Here is a 21,930-nt window from a genome sequence, read left to right on the forward strand (position 1 = left end):
TCCTGGCTGCACAGCCCATGTTTGCATATTTCTCTAACTTCACTTCCATGTGTGGACAGGCTCTGTGCACAATGGACTCTCTTTCTTTTGTTGTGTGTCTTTTGTTGTCCTTTGTGTAATCATTGTACAGTCATTGGCGGCTTTGTTATGATTGAGTTCTGCGGGGATTCTGGTTATTGCTGACCTATTGTGGTCCAGTCCCACCCAATCAACCGCTCAGCATGCATCTCTTGAGTCACACCCGAAAGTTCTTTACCTCCGCCCCACGAATCATGTTATAGCCTGAAGTCCTGCAGCGATGAGCGCAAAGATGATCGTGAACAATGACAGAAAATTAAAGAATTAATTAATTAAACACATGAAAGAGAGAATGAGAAAAACTAAGACTGAATTTACCATAAAAAAGTTTCAAGAAAAATAAATTCCTTGAAAAATATACAATCAAAAAATCTTGGCTCTGAAGTTATATGTTTTACATATAGTTTTTATATATAGTATTTATGCAGGACCAAATTACAAATAGATCTGATGGAGCTATATCAACATTACGCAGAATCAAAATTTGGTTGCATGAAACTGAAAACCAGTGGAGATGTGAATTTTTGAAAATGAAAGATTCTTTGTTTGGGTAAAAAACTTATTTATTTGGATTAATTTGATCACTGTAAAACATTCAGCAACAGCTATTGCAGATTATCCTCAGGGTTTCATGGATGCTCTGTACAAATTTCAACCCAGTTCAATTAAAAAAATAAACCACTGGTAATGCTTTGAATAAAATAATTGCATAAGTGACGAAATTTATCTCCAAGGGCCAAAATTCAACAATTCATAACTGAAAGCGTATTTGGAGCAGAGCTATAGGATTTTGTAAGGTCCCGTGAATTCAAGTCGTTTTTTTTTTCAAGAAAATCTGTCACGTGACCTGGGAGGTCCCAGGTAGGCTAGTATGGTAGCAACACAGAATTTATTATTATTATTATTTCTTACTACAAAGCTAGGTGGCCAGTAGAGACAAGTGAAATCCAATGTTTGTCTTCGGTGCTGCTGGTGAGTCTGAAGAGACTGTCAATCTTATTTAGGCTTTTAATTTTGGAAGAGAAAGTCGTGGAGATGCTCAAGGGGCTCAGGATACTTATGTTCAGCCAGAGCAGCAGACAGAACGGTTGCTTCTTGGAGAGAGGTGGGGGAAGGAGATAGATGGATGGAAGGAGCAAGAGCAGAATGGATGTAGCAAAAAGAGAAGGAAAGGCAATAAAGAGAGTGAGAGGGGAGAAGAGGAAAAGACAATTTTCCATCCAGTCCCCCAGCACCTTAAGGGATAAGTTGATTTACTGTCAGATCTGCTGGTGGAATATCGATAATCTCAGCCAATCCCCTCAATCTACCCACTCAGCCATCTCTGCAGTCTCAGACAGAACCCTGGGCGAGGAGCGGGAAACAGAGACATTCATATAAAAGAGAGTGAAATGGAGGAGAGGGTGTGTTTGTTTTGTGTATGTATGCTCCCCAAAATATGGCCAGACAGAGGGTGTTTCTCTGCCGAGAGAAGGAGAGAAAAAAAAGCCCTCAATTTTCCACTTGAGTAGATTTCAATTTACACACACAACCCCCTCCGTGACTCCATCCTCCCATTGTTATTGACAGCATTTAGGGCTGCTGTGATAAAAGATTGGCCACTTAGTGTTTTTCATTCGTTTTCCATCATTGAAAGGACACTAGCTCATACAGGAAGCTGTGTCTGTTAAAAAGCAGCTTCGTGGCAAAGGGATGTAAACTGTGCGTCTGGGTAAGAATGCAGCATGGAGGCATCTGTGGTTTGTCTTTGGGGTTAATTCAGTAAACTCTGTGAACGTAAAGATGGCGGTTGATGCTGTCCACCACAAATTACTGAATTTTATTTCACTCTTTTTTTTTTACAAAAAAGGTTCATCGGGTAGATCAGCAGTGACACGTATTTATATAAAACAGGTATAAATATATTTTGATAAGAAGCCTTAGTGTTTTCTGATCTGCTACTTTGCTGCTAATGCAAACTCAACACTTCTTCCCTCATACCCTGATAAAAAAAAAAAAAGCAGTACCAATTAACGGACTAATTGATTAGTCAATCAACAGAAGATAAACACAATTATGACAATAGAACGATAATTTCAGTAAATAAAACAAAAACATTAGCGGGAAAAATATTTCAGGATTTTCTGGTTTGGTTTTTTATTTTTTTTTTTGTTGTTTGACAGATTTTGAATAACTTATAACTTTCCTTGCCTTCCTGTGCAACAGCATTGTACTGAACTACCTGAAAAAACTGAGGAAGCTGATGCTGCCATTAACACCGTCACAGTGACTGTGAAAGAGAGATTGATGTCTGTCAGCAGCTGGTGGAGGAGCTGTAGTCCCTGCTTCAGTCCTGCATCGAGGTTCCGCCGCTTTAAGTATCCCACTGCTGCTCTCTCACTTAAATATCTTTGAGTAACACTGGTGATGGTGGTGGTGGGTGTGTTTAATATCTGTAGGAACATGAGTAGGTACACTCTATTCCTGCTCAGTTATATTACTGGTTATCAACAAGTCTCAAATCCCATAAACATTTAAACGCCTCATGTTTTTCAGGTAAGTATACTCATTCTGCCCATTGGTGGGTGAGAGTAATGTGCCATGATGATGAGCTGTGCTCTGTAGCATTGTTACTTGACTGCTGAAATGGCCGCTTGTGTGTGTGTGTGTGTACGTGTGTGTGTGTGTGTGTGTGTGTGTGCATTATGTTAGACAGATCTTGTGCCACTGCCTGATGTCAGCCTCTTAAATTAGCTGAGGGAAGCCACACATGAACTGTGTGTGTGTATGTGTGTGTGTCTGTGTGTGTGTTGGAGCTTGTGTCTGGCCTTTTTGTCGAGCCATTAGTCTTAGTATGAGGCAAAGCAGACCATGCCATCTCACAAAGAGTCAATTCTCAGCCTGCTTTTGTGTTGGTACTCAGTTGAGGCATATTAACACAGTGGTGGTTCATCTTGTTGACGAGTGACTGGGGGTTGGAGAGGAAGAGACTCTGCAGGGCTGGTCTGGGTGGGTAAGCCCCCTCTCCCTCCCTGCTTTTGCTTTCTTTTTTCCTTGTGAAAGTGTGTACGGGCAACAATATAGAGCCTCTAGAGGGCAACAGGGTTCTGTTTGCATTAGACTGGGTTGGATTAAAAAGCATAGCCTAAATTTAATTTAATTAAAGTTCACTGTAAGCTTATTCCATGGTGACATCTGTGTTTTGGAGGTGGTAAGTCTATCATATAAAACCTGTCAGAACCAAAGACAGCCTCAAGGGGGAAAAAATTGCTTCTAATTTCTGTGTGATGAGAAAAAATATGAATTTCTTTGTTCGTAAGATCTGGGCCTCAACCTTGGTTTGATCACTGCTTTCTGCTGCTCTGGATTTGGAGCTCCAGTTTGTGTGGATCATTCCAAGCTCCAAGCACTGCCTGCCATCAATGTGTGTATATTGCTCAGTGCATCAAACAATGTGTTACGGTGCCCACACACCTTTGATGCTGCACAGAGGACTAAATTCAATCTATGAGGATCACAGTGAACATTCAGGGCACGTGTGTTTTAGAATTACATGCACAGCTCCCATGTTTATTGATATAATGGAAGTGAACCATATATTAATATTTGCATTATGCCTTTACTGTGACTATTCCCTTTGAAGCTTGACTCCTCATCCATCATCATACACTGTATTTACATCTGAATAGACAGGCTGGTAAATATATGACCCTGAGTCAAAATTAATTATTACAGGGATTATTAGCTCAATTTAGGGAAATATGGCATTAATCAGAATTATCATGAAATCATTCGACCGGTGATATAATTTTCGAGTCACAACAATAAAACTAATGAACATTTCTCTTGCTGATCAGTCAAGAGTGTCTCCAATGCACAAATTAACTTTAAGAGGGAATTAAATAAAACTTAGAATAAGCAACAAAGCAACTGGTGAAGTAAAGTAAAAGTGAAAACAAAGGCAACAACTTGCTTAAATTACAACACACTACCAACAGAGGATGACACAATAACAATGCAGCCCAATGCTAACTACAACTACAACAAAGCCACAGAATAAATACATGAATTCAGAATTGGAGTTTGGCAGGGAACTGGTGCAACTGGTCAGCAAACCAGTCACTGCAAGCAGCTGGTAGTAAATTTAGAATCATGTTTAGAAAAAAAAAGCCAATTGTAATTTCTGAATTCACCCAGTTGACAGACAAAAAGGTATAAATGTATGTTTAAAGTGTGGTGTGAGGTTTTGTGCAATGTGTTAAGAATCCATCTATGCTTCATCCATCTGTGTATTCTTCAGTGTGGGAAATTCAACTAGTGTTTGCATATACATATACAGCACCTGTTGCTGTCTTGTGTGCCACTCTGTCTGTTACTGCTGTATTACAAAGGTGTTATCACTCATGCTTTGCATGCATGTGTTTGGTACTGACACTGAAAAGGAGATGTATGAAAGACAGTGTCTGTGTATGTAACCTTAGAAAAGGGATTAGTTTGGAAAGTTGTGGTTGATATGAGCACAAGAAGACACCATTAGAACTCAGGCCTGCAAAGACAAGACAGGAAAAAAAGATAGATTTGACTTAAGTTTTGACGCACACCAATCAAATGGAGGGAATTAGAAAGGGACATGCGGCAGTTACCCCCAAAACAACAGTCTGTCTGGTCTGTCACAAGATGGGAAGGGCTACATTTTAGACACAAATAGGACCATCCCAAAAACAAACAAAAAGAGGAAAAAGGGACATGATCAGACATGCCTTTCGGTCTGAAACACACCTACAATTCACTATATAAAAAATGATGCACAGATGGTGAAAGTTAGCCTTTCTGCAGAATTGCTTGGACTTTTGATCTATTGAAGAGTAAAGCTCTATGGATTCAACTTCTTTGGTCTCCAGTGCTTAGGATGTGCCTTTTTGTGTTTGTATGGGACCCCTATGGCTCCCCAAACAAGGAAATCTGAGGTTCAGATCCAGAGACAGCTGGCCAGTCTGGCCTTACCCTCCCAGTGGGCGGTGTCACATTTACACTGTCCAGTATAGGCCAGATGTGCATGACTGTCTTACTTTTAAGACAAGTTCCTAAGTAACAGTACTTGTGAGAGCAAACATCATGTTTATCTCCAGTGGTTGTGGAAATGTTAATGCAGTGGAGCTGGGTTTCCATTCTCTTTTGAATCCATCTCGAAGGATGATCCATTCTACTGTATGTAAATCCATGTGGGCTGAAAAACAGTTCCAGAGGTGAGAGCAGGGCAGGGCGGCTGGGTGGCTCCCTGCTGCTGGCTCTCCAGGGCCTTTAGCAGTTAATTATCATCCTCTTCCTTTGAGAAGTCTTTGATTGTCCTTTGAATGTAAACTTTGGTCCAGGTTTGGTATCTGGTCTGGGCTGCCAGCTGCTCTCATAGTTAATTTGCAGCTGTGAGAATGCATCACACCTCATGCACAGATGTTCAGTGAGATGTGTTCTGCTCAGAGATTTCCTACAATATCAGCAGATGTGCATTGCATTCATCCTGAAAACACTGTTAACTTTCTTTCTTTCCTTGTTTGATAAGCAAAATGACAATGCATCATGTTTAAGTGTTATCAGAGGTATTTGGTTGAGTGACAAGAGTAAACATATCAATCATACCTAAATAAAAGTATAATTGTAATGCTATCCTTTCCCTGTCACAGGTGGTGTATAAGAACAATGACATCCGACTTGAGTTGTCCCGCCTGGCTCGAATTGTGGACCCAAAGATGAAAATCCAGGGTGAGGTGTCCTACAAGTGTGAGAATGTGGCCACCTTGGACCCCATTTCTTTTGAGACTCCTGAGGCCTACATCAGCCTCCCCAAGTGGAACACCAAGCGGATGGGATCCATCTCTTTCGATTTCCGCACGACCGAGCCCAATGGCCTCATCCTCTTCACCCATGGCAAACCCCAGGAGCGCAAAGATGCTGCCCGCAGCCAGAAGAACACCAAGGTCAGTCCATAATCATCAGCATCACCTGATGACTAATTTCCTGTCTGCTTTCCTCAAATATTAAGTCAAAGGCAGAATTGGGTTGTTTTTTCATATGTCTAGATACCTGCACTTGTGAAGCTACTGTAATTTCCCGGTACAATTACTGCAGTTATGGTCTGACATTGATTTTCTGTTGTGAAAATGACAGGAGCTACTTAACTGAAACAGTAATTTTAGCCTGTTTCCCCTCTGACCATACATAGCTGGGTGTGGTCAAAGTGTGGCATCTGTTATCACACCCAGCAGTCTCTCTAATCTCTGTTTATGTGTGTGTGTGTTTGTCCCTGTCCAGGTGGATTTCTTTGCTGTAGAGCTGCTGGATGGCAGCCTGTACCTGCTGTTGGACATGGGCTCAGGGACTATCAAGGTGAAGGCCACCCAGACAAAGGTCAATGATGGTGCCTGGTATCATGTGGACATCCAGAGAGACGGACGCTCAGGTCAGTTGTGTTGGTAAAGTCCAATCTTACACCACTGTTGGTATCAGTGCAGCCCTGTTACGGATCTCTTCTTCCTCCGTCTCCACTACAGGCACCATCTCTGTAAACAGCAGAAGGACTCCATTCACAGCCAGTGGTGAGAGTGAGATTCTGGACCTGGAGGGCGATATGTACTTGGGGGGGCTTCCCGTCGACCGCACCAACCTCATCCTGCCCACTGAGCTCTGGACAGCAATGCTCAACTATGGCTATGTGGGCTGCATCCGTGACCTTTTCATTGACGGTCGAAGCAAGGACATCCGTCAGATTGCTGAGGCACAAAATGGTGCTGGCATCAAACCCTCATGCAACAAGCAAACGGGCAAGCAGTGCGAGAGCTACCCATGCAAGAACCGAGGTATCTGCAAAGAAGGCTGGAATCGATTCATCTGTGACTGCACCGGGACTGGCTACTGGTCACGAACGTGTGAGAGAGGTAAATGTTTGCATGCCAAGTTCTTTCGCATAATCCTTAGGACATACTGATACTGTATTCTAGAGAGCGGCAATGGTGTCTATGGCTGCACTGAAGGATTGGAGCAGTAAATGAGAACAGTCATTGCAGTAATTATAACGGAAGTTATATGGGCTTTGTACAGACTGACTGTGGTTTCTTGCATCCACTACACAGCCTTGCTAACATCTTAAATTAAGAATGTATCTCCATAGCTAGTATGCTGCAAACTGCTACAAATTCATGGGCTCACTCTTGTTGATTTAGTTAATCACACAGGCGTGGCAATGGATTATATAACGGGCAAAGGGGTCCCACGGAGACTGCATCCAGATTTTTGTGCTACGCCCCTGTATCTGCTTGTCCATCTTGTTCCCCTCCCATTCGAGTCATGCACGGATTTGTATTTACAACACGTTTTATTGCATCTAATTTATTGCCAAACCTTTCTCTCTTTATTTCTGTCACAATACAGTGCTGCTCTGATGACTCACTGTAGGCAGCTTATGAATAGTTTTGTTTAATTTTTGTTTAATTACTCAGTTATTGTCATTTTTATTCCCAATTGTGTGCACGCTTTTTGTATTTTATCTCCGTCCGAATTGGGTTTCTCATAATCATGTGGTGTGACTCGGAGAACTGGAGAAGCAGAAAAGGACTGGAGGAGCCAATTTGTAGGCAGTCGATGGACATGGATAGACTTTATGTATATATGCTTTAGTCAGAATACTCTATGTTTAGCACTATAGATGGTTTCCATATATGGCAAATTAAATGCCAATTAAGAGGTTGATGATGTTGATGATTAAATCTCATGAACATGCCTTCTCATGAGCAGGTAGCATTCATCAGGCTGAAACAAGCCATTTTTAATAATTTGTGTTTGTTGAACCTGAGCTGGAATATCTGAGCAGGCCAGAAAACCTGGAGAAGGAAAGGAATATGAAAATGTTGTTGTTGTACGAGGCCCATTGTGTATAATTGAGATCTGACAACCAAATGTTGAACGCGTGGCCTTACTCATAAAACGGTTTTAAAGACCAATTTTAATGAGGATTGTTAATCCTTCATTATTTAATCCATGTTTGCTAGCTTGTAGTCTTTTTCTTCCATGTCATTGTTGGTGCATTGCTACGTTGTTGGAATATCCTAAAACCAGCAGCAGGAGTGAATGTGCGCATGTGTGTATATGCATAGTACAAACAATATAGCGAGCCTCTCATAAAAAGACTGGTCCACAGCACTACTAGTGGTCATGAACTCCACAGGGAACCTTTAGTTTAGCACAGAGTTTCTGTTCTTCAGTGCTAGGTCAGCTCTTGAGATTACTGTAAAATTAATTTTGCTGAAGGACTGATGGAATTTTTTGCACCATGTTTTCTCTTTGAACTTCATCTTGGATATATGCAGCATAGTTCAGGCAAGCTCTTAAGTTTGCACTTGCATGAACTGAGTAGCTATCAGCTGTCAGGGTTTTCCCCGGGAACCTTACGTTGTGTAACTGGTGATAGTCAAACTCACTTCAGCAGTGTTTTTTTTTTTACCAGCAGCAGTATTCCTCTGCTTGTGTGTTGAGTTTTTCCTCACACATTCCCACTTTGGCTTTGACTGATTGTGCAAGTTTGCCTTTATTTTTGCCGGCTTGTAAAAACCTTTGAGGGTTTTAAATTTTTTTTCCTGACTTGCGACTCTGATGGATTTTTTGGAAAGTGAATAACTGATCATTCAGTGGTACTTGCTGAACTGAACAAGACCTGCAGCAGAATGCCTGTAACTACAGCTCTGGTCCTGGTCCTAGTCATAATTCCTTGTGTCAGTGTAGCATCACGAACAGCATTTCAGCCAAATCAGTATGTCTGTGCTGTACTGCACTGGAGCTATTTATACTCCTCAGGATACATTATCTGAGTGACTACCAGACTACCACATTATACAAGTGTTCTTGGCGGCCTTTCTAACAGCCACTTCTCACTTATTGCTGATAACCTTGTGCCATCAGTGTTTGCTGGGACTGTTCCTTCCTCAGCCCCAACCTTTCCCTATGTTATTGAAGCTTTTAGCATGTATATCTACAGCTGTAAAGAGCAGAGCTTTTTCCACCAAGGCTAACTGTATAAGTATGTTTAATGAGCAGTCAGTTCCTTGACGAACTGTGTCTCTTCTTTGTCTGAAATACAGTCATACTTTGAACAGACACACAGCCACACAGCTAAAGCAACTCGCTGTCTGTGAGAGGGGAAAATATTGCAGGGTTTTTTCCTCTGCTGGAGACGTCTGGAAGAACATCAGGAGATGCAGTACTCAGACTGCTGGGTGCTTTTATGACTGAAGGAAAACAGTGGAAGATACTGCATTTGGTCATTTGCAGTGTTTGCACAGCAGGGGCAACTATGGCCCCAGTGAGGACAGTGCTTTCAAGGATAAAGGCTGTTGAACGCTGTTGTTTAGTTGGAAAAGAGTTGTGTTGTCTAGTCAGCTTTGGTCATGACACATTGCTCTCAGCTGTCTCAAAGTAAACTTGTCTGCCAATTTGAGCTAAGCAATGAGAGCTCAGAGTTTGCTAAGTTCCCTCTGACCTAGCCTGCTTCCAGCCGAGAGATGCTGCCTGCATCTCAGATTTTTTGCAGTGATTCAAAGCAGCCTGGTGCTGAGCTTTTTAACTGAGAGAGACACAGACGTAGAAAAAGAAAGAAAGAAAGCATGAAAAGGAATACTGAAAGTTTTGAGTGTCCAGGTTTCATTTAAAGATAGTAGTGTTATCATTTTGTTGAGTTATCATTTTGGCCATGATGTTTTGTTTTTTTTTTTCATCTGCTTAAAGAGAGAAAAAGAGTTTCAAAAAATGGAAAGAAGAGGACAGTGAGTTATTGGAAGGAACCAAGATAAAACAGAGGGGAAGGGATAAGAGTGAGCTTGTTTTCTCCAGCCAGAACTAGTTCTGTCCTTGCTTGAGAGTTGTCCAAATCCATTATCTTGTACCGCCAGCAAGGCAGCCCACAGGACACACACAGGACAGACAGACACACACACACCTAATTCTCCCTGCCAATGCTTCCTGGTAGATATTGTCAGTATACAGTAGCACAGCACAGGCTGCTGTGTTACTGTCCAGCAGTCAGTGTTATGCTTATTGTAGGTGCAGTATTAATTGTTCTATACAGTTACATGGTTAGATAGGCATGGTTAAAAGGAGAATACACAATAAGCAACATACAGACTGAAACTGACATGAGACAAGCTGTGCTGCAAAGTATTGTCCTTTTTGTATGTTAAATGTGTTGTGCTTCCGCTGGCTGAATTTCATGTGTAGGTTTCTTTCACCATCATCCTCCCTTAGTCATGTAAAGTTGTCTTCAGACTCACACTAGGTGGGACAGATTGTGATGAACACTCGTCGGCTTGAGCTAAAAATGTTTTATCTTGATGGATGAAATTTGGGCCTATCCTGAGGCAGCTTGACTTCAGTAAATTAAACACAGAGACAAGAAGAATATTTCCTCTGAACACACCTTCCATTTACAGTAACTTCATGACAGAGCCATCTATTGTTATTTGCCACTGTCTTGAAGAGTCTTTGAACATATCAGATAGTGAAGATCTCAACTGGTGCATGAGTACCAGAAGGTAAATGCAGTGGATCGTAAGCTTCAGCTGGACAAACTGTTGCTAACTCCACATGTTGAACCAGGTGCAGCATTGTAATGGTGCACGGTCAGACCGTCTGAGTTCAGTCTAGGTACTGTGTCTGAATTGTCCATCTTGTCTCTGATCAGACATGTGGACCACGTAGATGCCAGGAAATGGTAGAAACACCAGGTGGCTGTGCTGAGACAGTCACTCTGCCGCAGTGGATGAAATCAAACAGACATGTAAGGTGTTCGCTTCTGATGTGATGCATGAATTTATTCATTCTGGTAACTGCAGAAGACAAGTTGAACCTAACCAGGTTTTAGTGGCGTCCTAAACGCTGCTAAATTTGCACCGAATCCAGATTATAGGAACCATTATGTTCATATTATCAAAGTGAATGATCGGAGCAAAGCACTGACTCTGGTATGGGGAGCACCAGCCTGGAGAGTTCCCAGTGGTCAACTGTCATGTCCTGACAGTCAGGCTGCCAAAATGAACACAACTAAAAGGTTTGTAAAAACCTGAACGACGCAACAGACGCCACCTTGTCCCTGGTAATGATGAGAGTGATGATACACAAGCGCTGATGTTGCTGTCAGCCTTACTTATCCTGCCCAATATGAGTCCAACCTGCCCAGACTGCCTGACTCACCCCCTCCCCTGGATCCCCAACAGCGAGGGCCACTGTATGACAGAGCTGTTATCCAGTTTGTTTATTCAGTGCCAGCTTTCATTCATTCATTCATTATCTCTAATTCCAAATGCAGAGTGGCGGGAGTATTTATTCAAAACTGGATGGAGCATTTGTTATGTTTGTCATACAATTTGGCAGATGCTAATTTTACTTATTCTAATCTGCCTTTTTGACTTTATTTTGTTTATCTTATTGGATGTATTGTTCCATAGGTCATGCAAATAAATGAAATGGAATAACAAATGAAATGTGATAATAAAATGGCATGAAATAAAATGGAAATTAGTCAAATTACAATCTAGAATGAGATACTTACGCATCATTTACAATATGCCTTTGTTTTAATTAGTTTCATACATACTCATTGGCCACTTTACTATGTAAATCTAATGCAGTCCAGTACAACAGCTCAGCTATTAACTTTACCTTTAAAAAAGATGGTTGTGGAGACTTCCGGTAAGCTGCGGAGCAACATGGCTGGCTAAGTTGAGTGCTCCTGATGGTAGGGTTGTTTAGCCCCTCTAAACTCGATTAAAACTATACTTGAAATCAGCATGAGTGGGGGGGCCAAGAAGAAAAGTAAGAAGATGCAAGAAGTACAAGACACGACGGAACCAATACAAGACGGTGCTCAAGCTAGTGCGGCTACAGAACATGGAGAAGAGGGAATGGCGACTGAACTGCTACACGCTGGCCTGAAAAACATCAGCGACCAGATTAGCAACTGGAGAACTGAGATAAAGTCTGACCTCCTCTTATTCAAAGAGGAATTTAAACGAGACATGAAAACAGAGCTCTGCGAATTTAAACAGGAGATTAATCAACAGCTAGCCGCGGCTAAGCTAGCAAATCAGGAGCAGAAGAAACAACTGGAGGAGGCGGAATCTCGAATAGAAGACCTTTGACCATGATTATACAGCAGCGGTGGTTCAGAAACATCGAGCATACAAAGAAAACGGCACCCTTCACAAAGATACGGATCCACTGGGAACCCGGTCCACAGATCTACAACAATGTGGGTGAAGCCGTGCGCGAGCTGCATCGACAGGGCTACGAGGTGAACGAACCCGAGGTGATACCCGAGGCCGACACTACGATGCTAATTCAACATCTGGGGAATGCGTCACCATGGCAACACATCACTCGGCCCGGAGATAAGGGAACAGCAAGACGAACTCGTGAGCGGCTGCAGGAATTTCAACACAAGATACCTAAATACACAACCAGTCTGCTTTATACAGTAGTTAGACTAATGTTGTAGGTCGTAGGTTGTAGGAGAGTAAAGAGCGGAAGGTAAAGGACACATAAATACAAACGGGATCATATTTCATATACTAGCAATTTTTTTTTTCTTTCTTACAACACATATTTGATTTCATAACCCTACTAATCGAGAGCCAGCAGTACTAGCACTAAGATGAGTGAAACTCACAAGGATTTGCTCACTTGTGCTGGGAGGGGGCCCCCACTGAGAGTGAGGATTTCCCCCTCATTGAAAGGGACTGGGATCCTAGAGGGAACTAAGTATTCCTCGTTTTGGAAGTCAAACCTGGTTATGTTTGAGTTGTTCTTACTGGTTTCAATATTTGTTCAGTGTCTCAATATAACGCTGTTTGTTGATGCAAATTTCTTGTTCTATGTTATGTTTTACTTTGGGGAGATAAGGAGTAGGGGTGTGCAATATGACGATATTAGATCGTGAAGGATTAGAAAGGGTCTGCCAGAGGAGAGAGATCGTATTATTGTCTATAGGGCACATTCTATTAATTGCAGCTCTATGCTTGCACACAGACGCACAAGAAGTTTTTTTTTTCCTTGGGCAACTAACAGCCCGCTTCACGTGAACATGACCAACCAATCATGACGAAGTACGAGCAGTGCCACTTCAGTCGTATGGACAGTGTTGGGGAGCAACCGACTGATTGGCCGACTGATCAGGCGAATAGCTCGTTTATTTACGTTTGTTTTCGTGGAGTTGGGGCTTCTGGGAAACGCATCGGGTTGCCTTTGTTCATTTAGAGAATAAATATAAAGTCGTGAAACAGAGAAGTATCGTCACATAATCCATTGATTTCAACAATTTAACTGTATTCTGAATACTATCTATTTATCTATTTAACTGTAATGGAATACAGTTACTCATAATTTGTATGAGTAACTATTCCGTTACTCCCCAACACTGCGTATGGAACTGGTTTGGGTTTTCTCCAAACGACAAAGCACAAACAACTGTCATTTGCAAAGTTTGCACAGAGAAGGTTTGAGCTTCAGATGGCAACACAACGAACCTCTTTAACCACCTGAAGAGGCAGCATCTGAAACAATTTGGTGAGAGCCAAGCAGCGATGCCGACCACACATCAGCCAGTGGTAACGGCTAAAGACATTACACAGAAACAACCAACTGTAATACAAGCCTTTGATAAAAGCACGCCATATGAGAGAAGTAGCAAACTTAATTAACTTCACTGTAAAAAATGAACTGTGATAAAATCGTGATCGTGATTTTACCATTAAAAAATCGTGATGTGATATTTTTGCCATATCGCCCACCCCTAATAAGGAGTAAAAAATGTGTCTGTTATACTCTAGCAAGTGATGCAACATCATGAACTTAAATTGATGTCGCTCAATGTGAATGGTTTGGGCAACCCAATCAAAAGGGCTAAGGTAATGGCGAGACTGAAGAAAGAAAATGTGAACATTATCTTCTTACAGGAAACCCACCTATCTCCACAGGAACATGAGAAATTGAAGAAGTTTGGGAACAGAAATCTCTATATCAGCTCTCATACTCAAAGCCACAAAAGAGGCTTAACAATATTAATTGCAAATTTAGTAAAATTTGAAATATATAAGGAATTAAAAGATAAAGAAGGAAGATATATAATAGTACTTCAATGTAATACTCAACCACAAGTTAGACACAACTAGTCAGAACAGGAGTAAAAAACATATTTCTTAAACACTTCTTTGGAGGAAACTGGTATGGTGGATGTATGGCGACCATTACACCCTACTCAGAGGGATTATACTCACTACTCTGCACCCCACTCAGTACACACGCGAATTGATTACTTCCTAATGCAAGTAGAAGTAAGTAATGGATGAGGGACCTGGGGGATGAGGGACAGACAGTCCAGACTCACCTGCCCCTTCACACAGCTGTCTGCCAGAGAACATTTCACTGCCCTTCTGACCAGTTTTCTGTCATGGTGTCCAGACAGTTTAATAAAGACTGATCAGAGTTGAAAACTAATTAACCCATCCCCAACCCCCACAAATTGTTCCTAGTGCATTTTAGCATATCAAATAACAGCTTTCTGATCATATCTCTCTATCTATAGCAGTTTTTTTCCTCTTTCTTCATCTAGGGCTGCTGGATGATAATTTCCCCCTGAATCTCATATCTACTCTTGAAAAGAAAAGTTGTCATCGGCCGATCGATCTGATATGCCGTGAACTTCTCACCTTGAATTATTTTGCAAGAGATATTGTATTGAAATATTTCAATATAATTATCAGGAGCCAAAGATAGTCAAAGATTTCATAATGTCTTTTTTATTAACACTATTATTTATATTTAGATTCTCTGTGTGAACATTGCTCCTTCATGATTAATTTTCCTTTCATTTTTTCTTAACAGTATGAAAATGAAGACATTATATTATCCACTGAGTTGAGGATATATTGTGGCGTACAGAAATATATCACACCTCTTACTCTCAGCATAAGCATAGTCACTTGTTGGCCTAATGACTGCTGCTTTATAGAGGAGATAAGAGGTCGCCTATAAATAATCACACATAGACAATGTAATGATTATTACTCTGCCGTACCATGGAACTATAGAACAAGAAAAAGTCATAGTTATTAAGACCAGATGTATCTGAATACTACAAAGACATATTGGACAATTTTCACTTTAAATTCCCCTTATAGTACTGATAGAGTTTATCTTGTCTTTATCTTGATAATGCCATTTATTTATTTGCCAGATGCTTTTGTCCAAAGCGACAGACAAATGCGGTACAAACCAAGCCGAGGAATCTCAAGAAAAAGTGCTCTGACCTTGCTTCTGAAGAGTGCAGACGCTTTTCTGCTTGCTCCCGCTCCTGCCAGCTTTTCTTACTTCTTTTACTTCTTTTTTTTTTCTCAATTCAATTTTTATGACATTCTTTAAACTGCACTCAAGATTTTAACTACTGGATACTTGGATTTTAACTTCTCAACAACCGAACGGACCAGCTACAACTTAGTTTTGTCTATTCCTCAGCCGGGTTGAGAAATGTCTGGCGTACACAACACAACAAACTCACTTTGCCGAAACTGCTGGAAATATCTTAAGGAAATCACTGAGCTCCAGGCAAAGATTTTTGATTTGATTTGAAGATTTTTGCTCTGGAAGCTGAAAAGGGACTTCATGAGACTCTCCCGATCACACCTGGTGGTAACAAGGCTAAACAAAAAGCAGTGTTAATTATGATACTTCTGCCTCTGATAGGCTAAACTTGGACGACACTGTGTCCTTTCCAAAACTTGTGAAAGCAGGACCTGAACAGACTGATGCCGTCTGGCATACACTCGGTGCCAAGCCAAAACGACACAGAAAGAGAAAGGTGAATGCTGATCACATTAGAGTATATGCTGCATCACCGAGCATACAGCTCAGAAACAAATACCAACCACTGTCTGAGCTAAATGGAAACGAACCAGTAAACACTGCTGTAATTAGGAAATGTGAAAAAAAGAATAAAAAATCTCCAGAGAGAGATATACATGAAGGGAAGAAGAGATATCGGGCATACGGAGACAATATATCTATGCCAAAAGTGAAGAACAGAGATATCTTGCTGCTTGGAGACAGCGCTATCAGTGACATAAGGAATGAAAGAATCCACACATGCAGTTATCCCAGTGCCATGGTCACTGACATCGCTGGACTTCTCCCCCAGGTTATATCAAACCATCCAGGAGTCAAACATATCATTCTGCATGTGGGTGCAGTTGATACAAAGAGGGGCGAATCAGAAGTTTTAAAAAAAGACTTCTCTGCACTCTTAGAGATGGTCAGTAAATCAGATGTACAATTTTTCATCAGCGGGCCACTCCCAAACATTGATAGAAGAATAAATAAATTCAGTCGCCTGCTTGCACTGAATACATGGCTGGCCAAAGCCTGTGAGACACGAGGAATGAACTTTATTGACAACTTCAACCTGTTTTGGGAACGTGACGACCTCTTCAAAGGAAAGGGCCCTCATCTGAATGGACGTGGACTGAGGTGACTAACAGATAATTTTCTCCACTCACTGAGGCACCAAACCCCTTCTGACCTCCCTCGGGGCCAGCCTAAAGCTCAAATGCAAAGTGAACATCATCCAAGGAGAGACAACAACACCCCTACTCCACTAACTCCACCGCAGAGAGAGCAACAGCTGCATGGTGACAACGACAGGACTGCTTCACTGGCCCTCCACATGGATCTCCCCATCCCACGTCCTCCTCTACAGCGCTGTACCCCCTCAGCTGCATCCCCCTCCGACTCCCCAACATCCATCTCCCCCCCTGCTTCACCCCTCGGATTTCCAAGTCACATGGAGAGTTTGGTGACGTCTGGGATAAAAATGATTCCCCTAACTCCCAACCTAGCCAGATCAAGGGTGCTACTATCATCAACACTGCAACCCCAACCAGCATCCCCCTGGACAGCACCTCCAAAGCCCCCCAGATGCAGTATCTCCTCCCCTTCTTCCCCACAAATTATGCAGCTCAGGTCAACTCAACCCACCCCTCCTTCTTCCACTCTGCTAAACCGCTAGGCCTCCTCGACCCCCACCCAGACCACTGGTTCCTAAGGCCTTTAAAAGCACCAAGACTGCTATCAGGGACTAGGATGCCCAGGGTCTCTGCTGTTTGAGGGCGTATAGCTACAATAATCCCTCTATCAATCCGAGGCCCAGGAAGAGAACACTCTCCCACAGTAAAGTAAATGTTTTTCCTGATGTTTCCAAGGAAAAGCCAGGATACAAAGTGCCGATTCTGATAAGCAAAGGGAAAAGAAAGCGTCAATTTTTAAGAAATACATCAACAAATCTAAAACCTATTCCATGTCAGCCACAGTCTGTCCCAGAATATGGACAGGACATGGGTTTTAGTAAACTAAACTTAGCTCTTTTAAATATCAGATCCCTGGCAGGAAAATCATTCTTAATTAATGATTTTATTCAAAAGCACAACCTTGATTTTATGTTTTTAACTGAAACATGGCTGGGGCAAGATAACAGTGCAGCAGTTCTTATCGAGTCATCTCCTCCTAACTTTAGTTTTGTGAGTGAAGCTAGACTGCACAAGAAAGGAGGAGGAGTCACCATTTTTTTCAATGACAGCCTCCAATGCAAGAAGACATCCTATGGAAAGTTTCACTCTTTTGAATATGTTGCTCTTCAAGTAAAATCCTCCTACAAAGCAATTTTCATAACCATCTACAAAACCCAGAAGTACAACTCAATGTTTTTTGATGAGTTTGCCAAACTGCTTTCTATTGTATGCATTGATTTTGATTGTGTTATTGTAGTGGGTGACTTTAATATCCATGTTGACAATCCTAAAGATTAGGGATGCACCGAATTTTCGGCCACCGAAAAGTTTCGGCCGGAAATGGCCCAAAAGTGCATTTTCAGTTTTCGGCCGAAAGACTTTTATCACCGAAACAACATGGCCGAAACAGGATGTTGTGATGACGCAAGCGAAAACCGCGGCCAGTACGAGTGTGTACGGAAAGGCCAACATGTCTGCGGTGTGGACGTATTTCAGTAAATATGAAAAAGACACATGGATAGCGATTCGCAAAACGTATTGTCGAAATTTCAAGAGGGGTGCATCTGCAGAGAATTTCTCCACGTCGGGTTTATCACCTGAAATCCAAACATCTCGATCACTGTGCTGAATATGAGAGGAATGCAGCGCAGAAAAGGAAAATTCCTCCGAGCACGCCCACTCCGACGTTTTTGAAAAGGCAAGGAAGTTTAAAACGTAACTTAAAGCGCTGCAATTCTTGGTGCATTTGTTGTTGTTAAAGGCCTACGGTTAACATGGACTATGGCAATCTTTGTTTTGATACACTATTATGTTGTAGTCCTACAGCGAAAATTTTAAAATGCACTTGACTTATATGCACTTTGTGTTTTTATGAGAGAACATATTTAATTTTACAATCTTGTTTAAATTGATTTATTCTTTGAAACATTCATATTAATTTATGTAATCGCAATGCCTTGCAATTTTAATGAGGTTAGTACACAGTCATAGCCATAAATGCAATGGTACTAATAATTGGCAAAATAATTTCTTTCGGTGTTTCGGTTTTCAGCCTTGGTTTCCTCATTTTCGGTTTTCGGTTTCGGCCAAGAATTTTCATTTCGGTGCATCCCTACTAAAGATGGAAGTGCTAAAGAACTCTTCAACATCCTGGACAACTTTGGCCTTTTGCAGCATGTAACAGATCCAACACACAACAAGGGATATATATTGGATCTAATTATTTCCAAAGGTCTCAATATTTCTGAGGTTGTGGTGACTGAAGTTGCTCTTTCTGATCACTACTGTGTTTCTTTTAAAACTATCACACCTGCTAATCACAACAAAGCTGAAGAAAAAGTGGTCAGAAAACGTTGTATTAATGATGACACCTGTGTAGCATTCACCCAGGCGTTTGTGCCATCACCAACCCTGCCCACAGCTCCCGTTGATGACCTTGTAAATAGTTTCATTTCCAAAGTAAAAACTATTATCGATTCAATTGCCCCGTTCAAGACCAAAGTTCTATCAGGAAGGAAAAAGTCACCTTGGAGAAATGCTACACTGGTTAAAGCTCAAAAAAGAATCTGCAGGCAGGCAGAACGCAGATGGCGAAAAAATAAACTCCAGGTTTATTATGTCATCTACAAAGAGAGCCTACATAACTACAACCAAGAACTGAAAGTGGCAAGACAATCCTATTTATTTACATCAGCAGATTGAATATTAAATGTATACTACTCACAGAACTCTGTGTGTGTGTGTGTGTGTAAATACAGATCAAGAGTCAATTTCTCAGCTCTGCTCCCTTCACAACAATCTCCTTTTCAATTAGCTCAACCTCCCGCCCCGCGCCTGCGGCGCGCCCCACTATTTGAGAAGGACTGTACTGGAGGCACTCGCTGGTGCTGAGGTCCCGACGCAGGGGCAAGCATAGCAGAGATGGCAGGAGTTTGCTTTTTAACTTTTACCTGAGCTCTGTGTTTGGACGACAGCTCGTGTGACTCCAATGCCTTGATTCCCATTGTCCCTAACTTAATCGTTTTCTTGCACAAGGTGCAGCGAGTCTCAAACACATTCCCTTTCACTGGCGTCAACCAGGATGAGAATGACCTTTTCTCTAACCACAAACTATTAAACTTGCACTTCCCCATACTGTTTACATTTCTACTTTCTTCTCGCAGCGTTGCTGCACCTGCAAGCTCATCAGGTGGGCTGCAGAGTTAGCCACACCTTGCTGCTAATTTCAACACAAATTGTCAGGTTGAAACAGGTGGAAATGACGTTACTTTCTTTGCGGGTTGGAGATTTCCCACACATTTAAACAAAATACAACGAGCAAGTTTATGACAACATAATTTAAGACCTATGACATCAAATTTAATACATTTTGAGACTTTTTTAAGGTATTAAATGTAGATTTGTAAATTCAATACTTTTAAGACCCTGCGGGAACCCTGCAAACCCAGGAGTATCAATCCCACCTGAACTGCTCTCCAAAAAAATCATGCAATGACTTTGCACTGTTTTTCACAGATAAAATATCAAAAATAAGACAGTTTGTAGTTCCAGCTCGGGTAAAATGATGATGTCACTTTTGCCTTCCTGTCCACCAGTTAGCCTAGCACATTTTAACCTGCTAGATAATACAGCAATTACAGAACTCGTCAAACAACTAAAATCTACAACATGCTCACTCGATGATCTGCCAACAAAATTTTTCAAAAATGTTTTTAACTACATAACTTCAGATGTGTTGCAGATAGTCAACAAGTCTCTTGAGTCAGGGCAGTTTCCCCAAGCCCTAAAAACTGCAGTTATTAAGCCTCTTCTTAAAAAATCTAATCTGGATGCTTCAGCTATAAACAACTACAGGCCAATATCTAACCTTCCTTTTCTGGGAAAGATCATTGAAAAGGCTACATCTGAATAATGATGCATCCAAAGTCTCTGTCTTAGTATTACTGGATCTTAGTGCTGCATACGATACAGTTGATCACAACATACTGCTCGACAGACTGGAAAACCGGGTAGGACTCACTGGCACAGTGTTGAGCTGGCTCAAATCTTACTTACATGGTAGGGATTACTTGGTCTCAATAGGTAACTATGAGTCTGACCGAACTAAGATTACATACGGGGTTCCTCAGGGGTCCATTCTTGGACCACTTCTGTTCAATATCTACATGCTGCCCCTAGCTCAGATCATCGAACATCACAATATCTCTTACCACACCTATGGAGACAACACACAACTTTATATTTCAGTGTCACCACACGACTACAGTCCCCTACATTCACTAAGCAAGTGTATTCAGCAAATCAATGAGTGGATGTGCCAGAATTTTCTCCAGCTCAATGCAGATAAGACAGAATTGATTGTTTTTGGCTCCAAAAGTGAAAGGTCCAAGATCAGTGCTCACCTTGACTCCATGTCACTGAAGGTTACAAATCAAGCCAGAAATCTTGGTGTAATTCTTGACTCAGACCTGAATTTCACCAACCACATAAAAGCTATCACCAAGTCTGCCTATTTCCACCTGAAAAACATTGCTAGGATCAAGGGTTTTCTATCCAAACAAGACACAGAAAAACTTATCCACGCATTCATTTTCAGTAGGCTAGATTGTAATGGCATCCTAACAGGTCTAAACAAACGATCTATCAGACAGTTGCAGCTGGTCGAAAAAATGCTGCTACCAGAGTCCTGACTAACACCAGAAAAATGGACCACATTACACCTGTCCTCAAATCACTGCACTGGCTTCCTATCAGTCAGAGTCAAAGGATACAGTTTAAAGTTCTGCTCTTAGTCTACAAAGCACTGAATGGTCTTGGACTAAAATATCTCATGGACTTACTGGTTCCTTATGAAGCATCCAGACCCCTTAGATCATCAGGGACAGGCCTACTGTGTGTTCCTAGGGTCAGGACTAAACAAAGCAAAGCAGGATTCAGTTATTCTGCCCCTCACTTGTGGAATAAACTTCCGGAATACCTGAGGTCAGCCCAAACACTTAGTTTATTTAAGTCAGGCCTGAAAACACACTTGTTTACTGAAGCATTCTCTTAAATTGTCTTAACTGCACTCTTATTTAATTATTTTACTGTTTTCTATTTTTTCTGCTCCAATGTTTTAATATATATTTTATTCTATTATTTATGATTTTAATGTTATATGATTTGCTTTTATTCTATGATTTTAATGTACGAAAATGTACGTTTGCCATCAGGCTCGTTTCATGTCTTTGATATTTGTGTTGCTGTCTCCCAGACACTAGAGACAAAGCACCTGGGTGTT

The 21,930-nt window shown here is 41.4% G+C and overlaps 1 protein-coding gene across 1 annotated transcript in view; it reads left to right on the forward strand.

The window, feature by feature from the left end:
• The window catches only part of nrxn3a (neurexin 3a), a 236,892-nt gene that overhangs the window by 140,713 nt on the left and 74,249 nt on the right, over positions 1-21,930 (forward strand). Inside the window, exons 7-9 of the mRNA XM_041060565.1 lie at positions 5,739-6,032; positions 6,367-6,514; positions 6,606-6,989. Coding sequence (XP_040916499.1) covers positions 5,739-6,032; positions 6,367-6,514; positions 6,606-6,989 — 826 coding nt within the window. The remainder of the gene's footprint in view (positions 1-5,738; positions 6,033-6,366; positions 6,515-6,605; positions 6,990-21,930) is intronic.

This window comes from Toxotes jaculatrix, chromosome 17 (assembly GCF_017976425.1).
Source record: "Toxotes jaculatrix isolate fToxJac2 chromosome 17, fToxJac2.pri, whole genome shotgun sequence".
Classification (NCBI taxonomy): Eukaryota; Metazoa; Chordata; class Actinopteri; family Toxotidae; genus Toxotes; species Toxotes jaculatrix.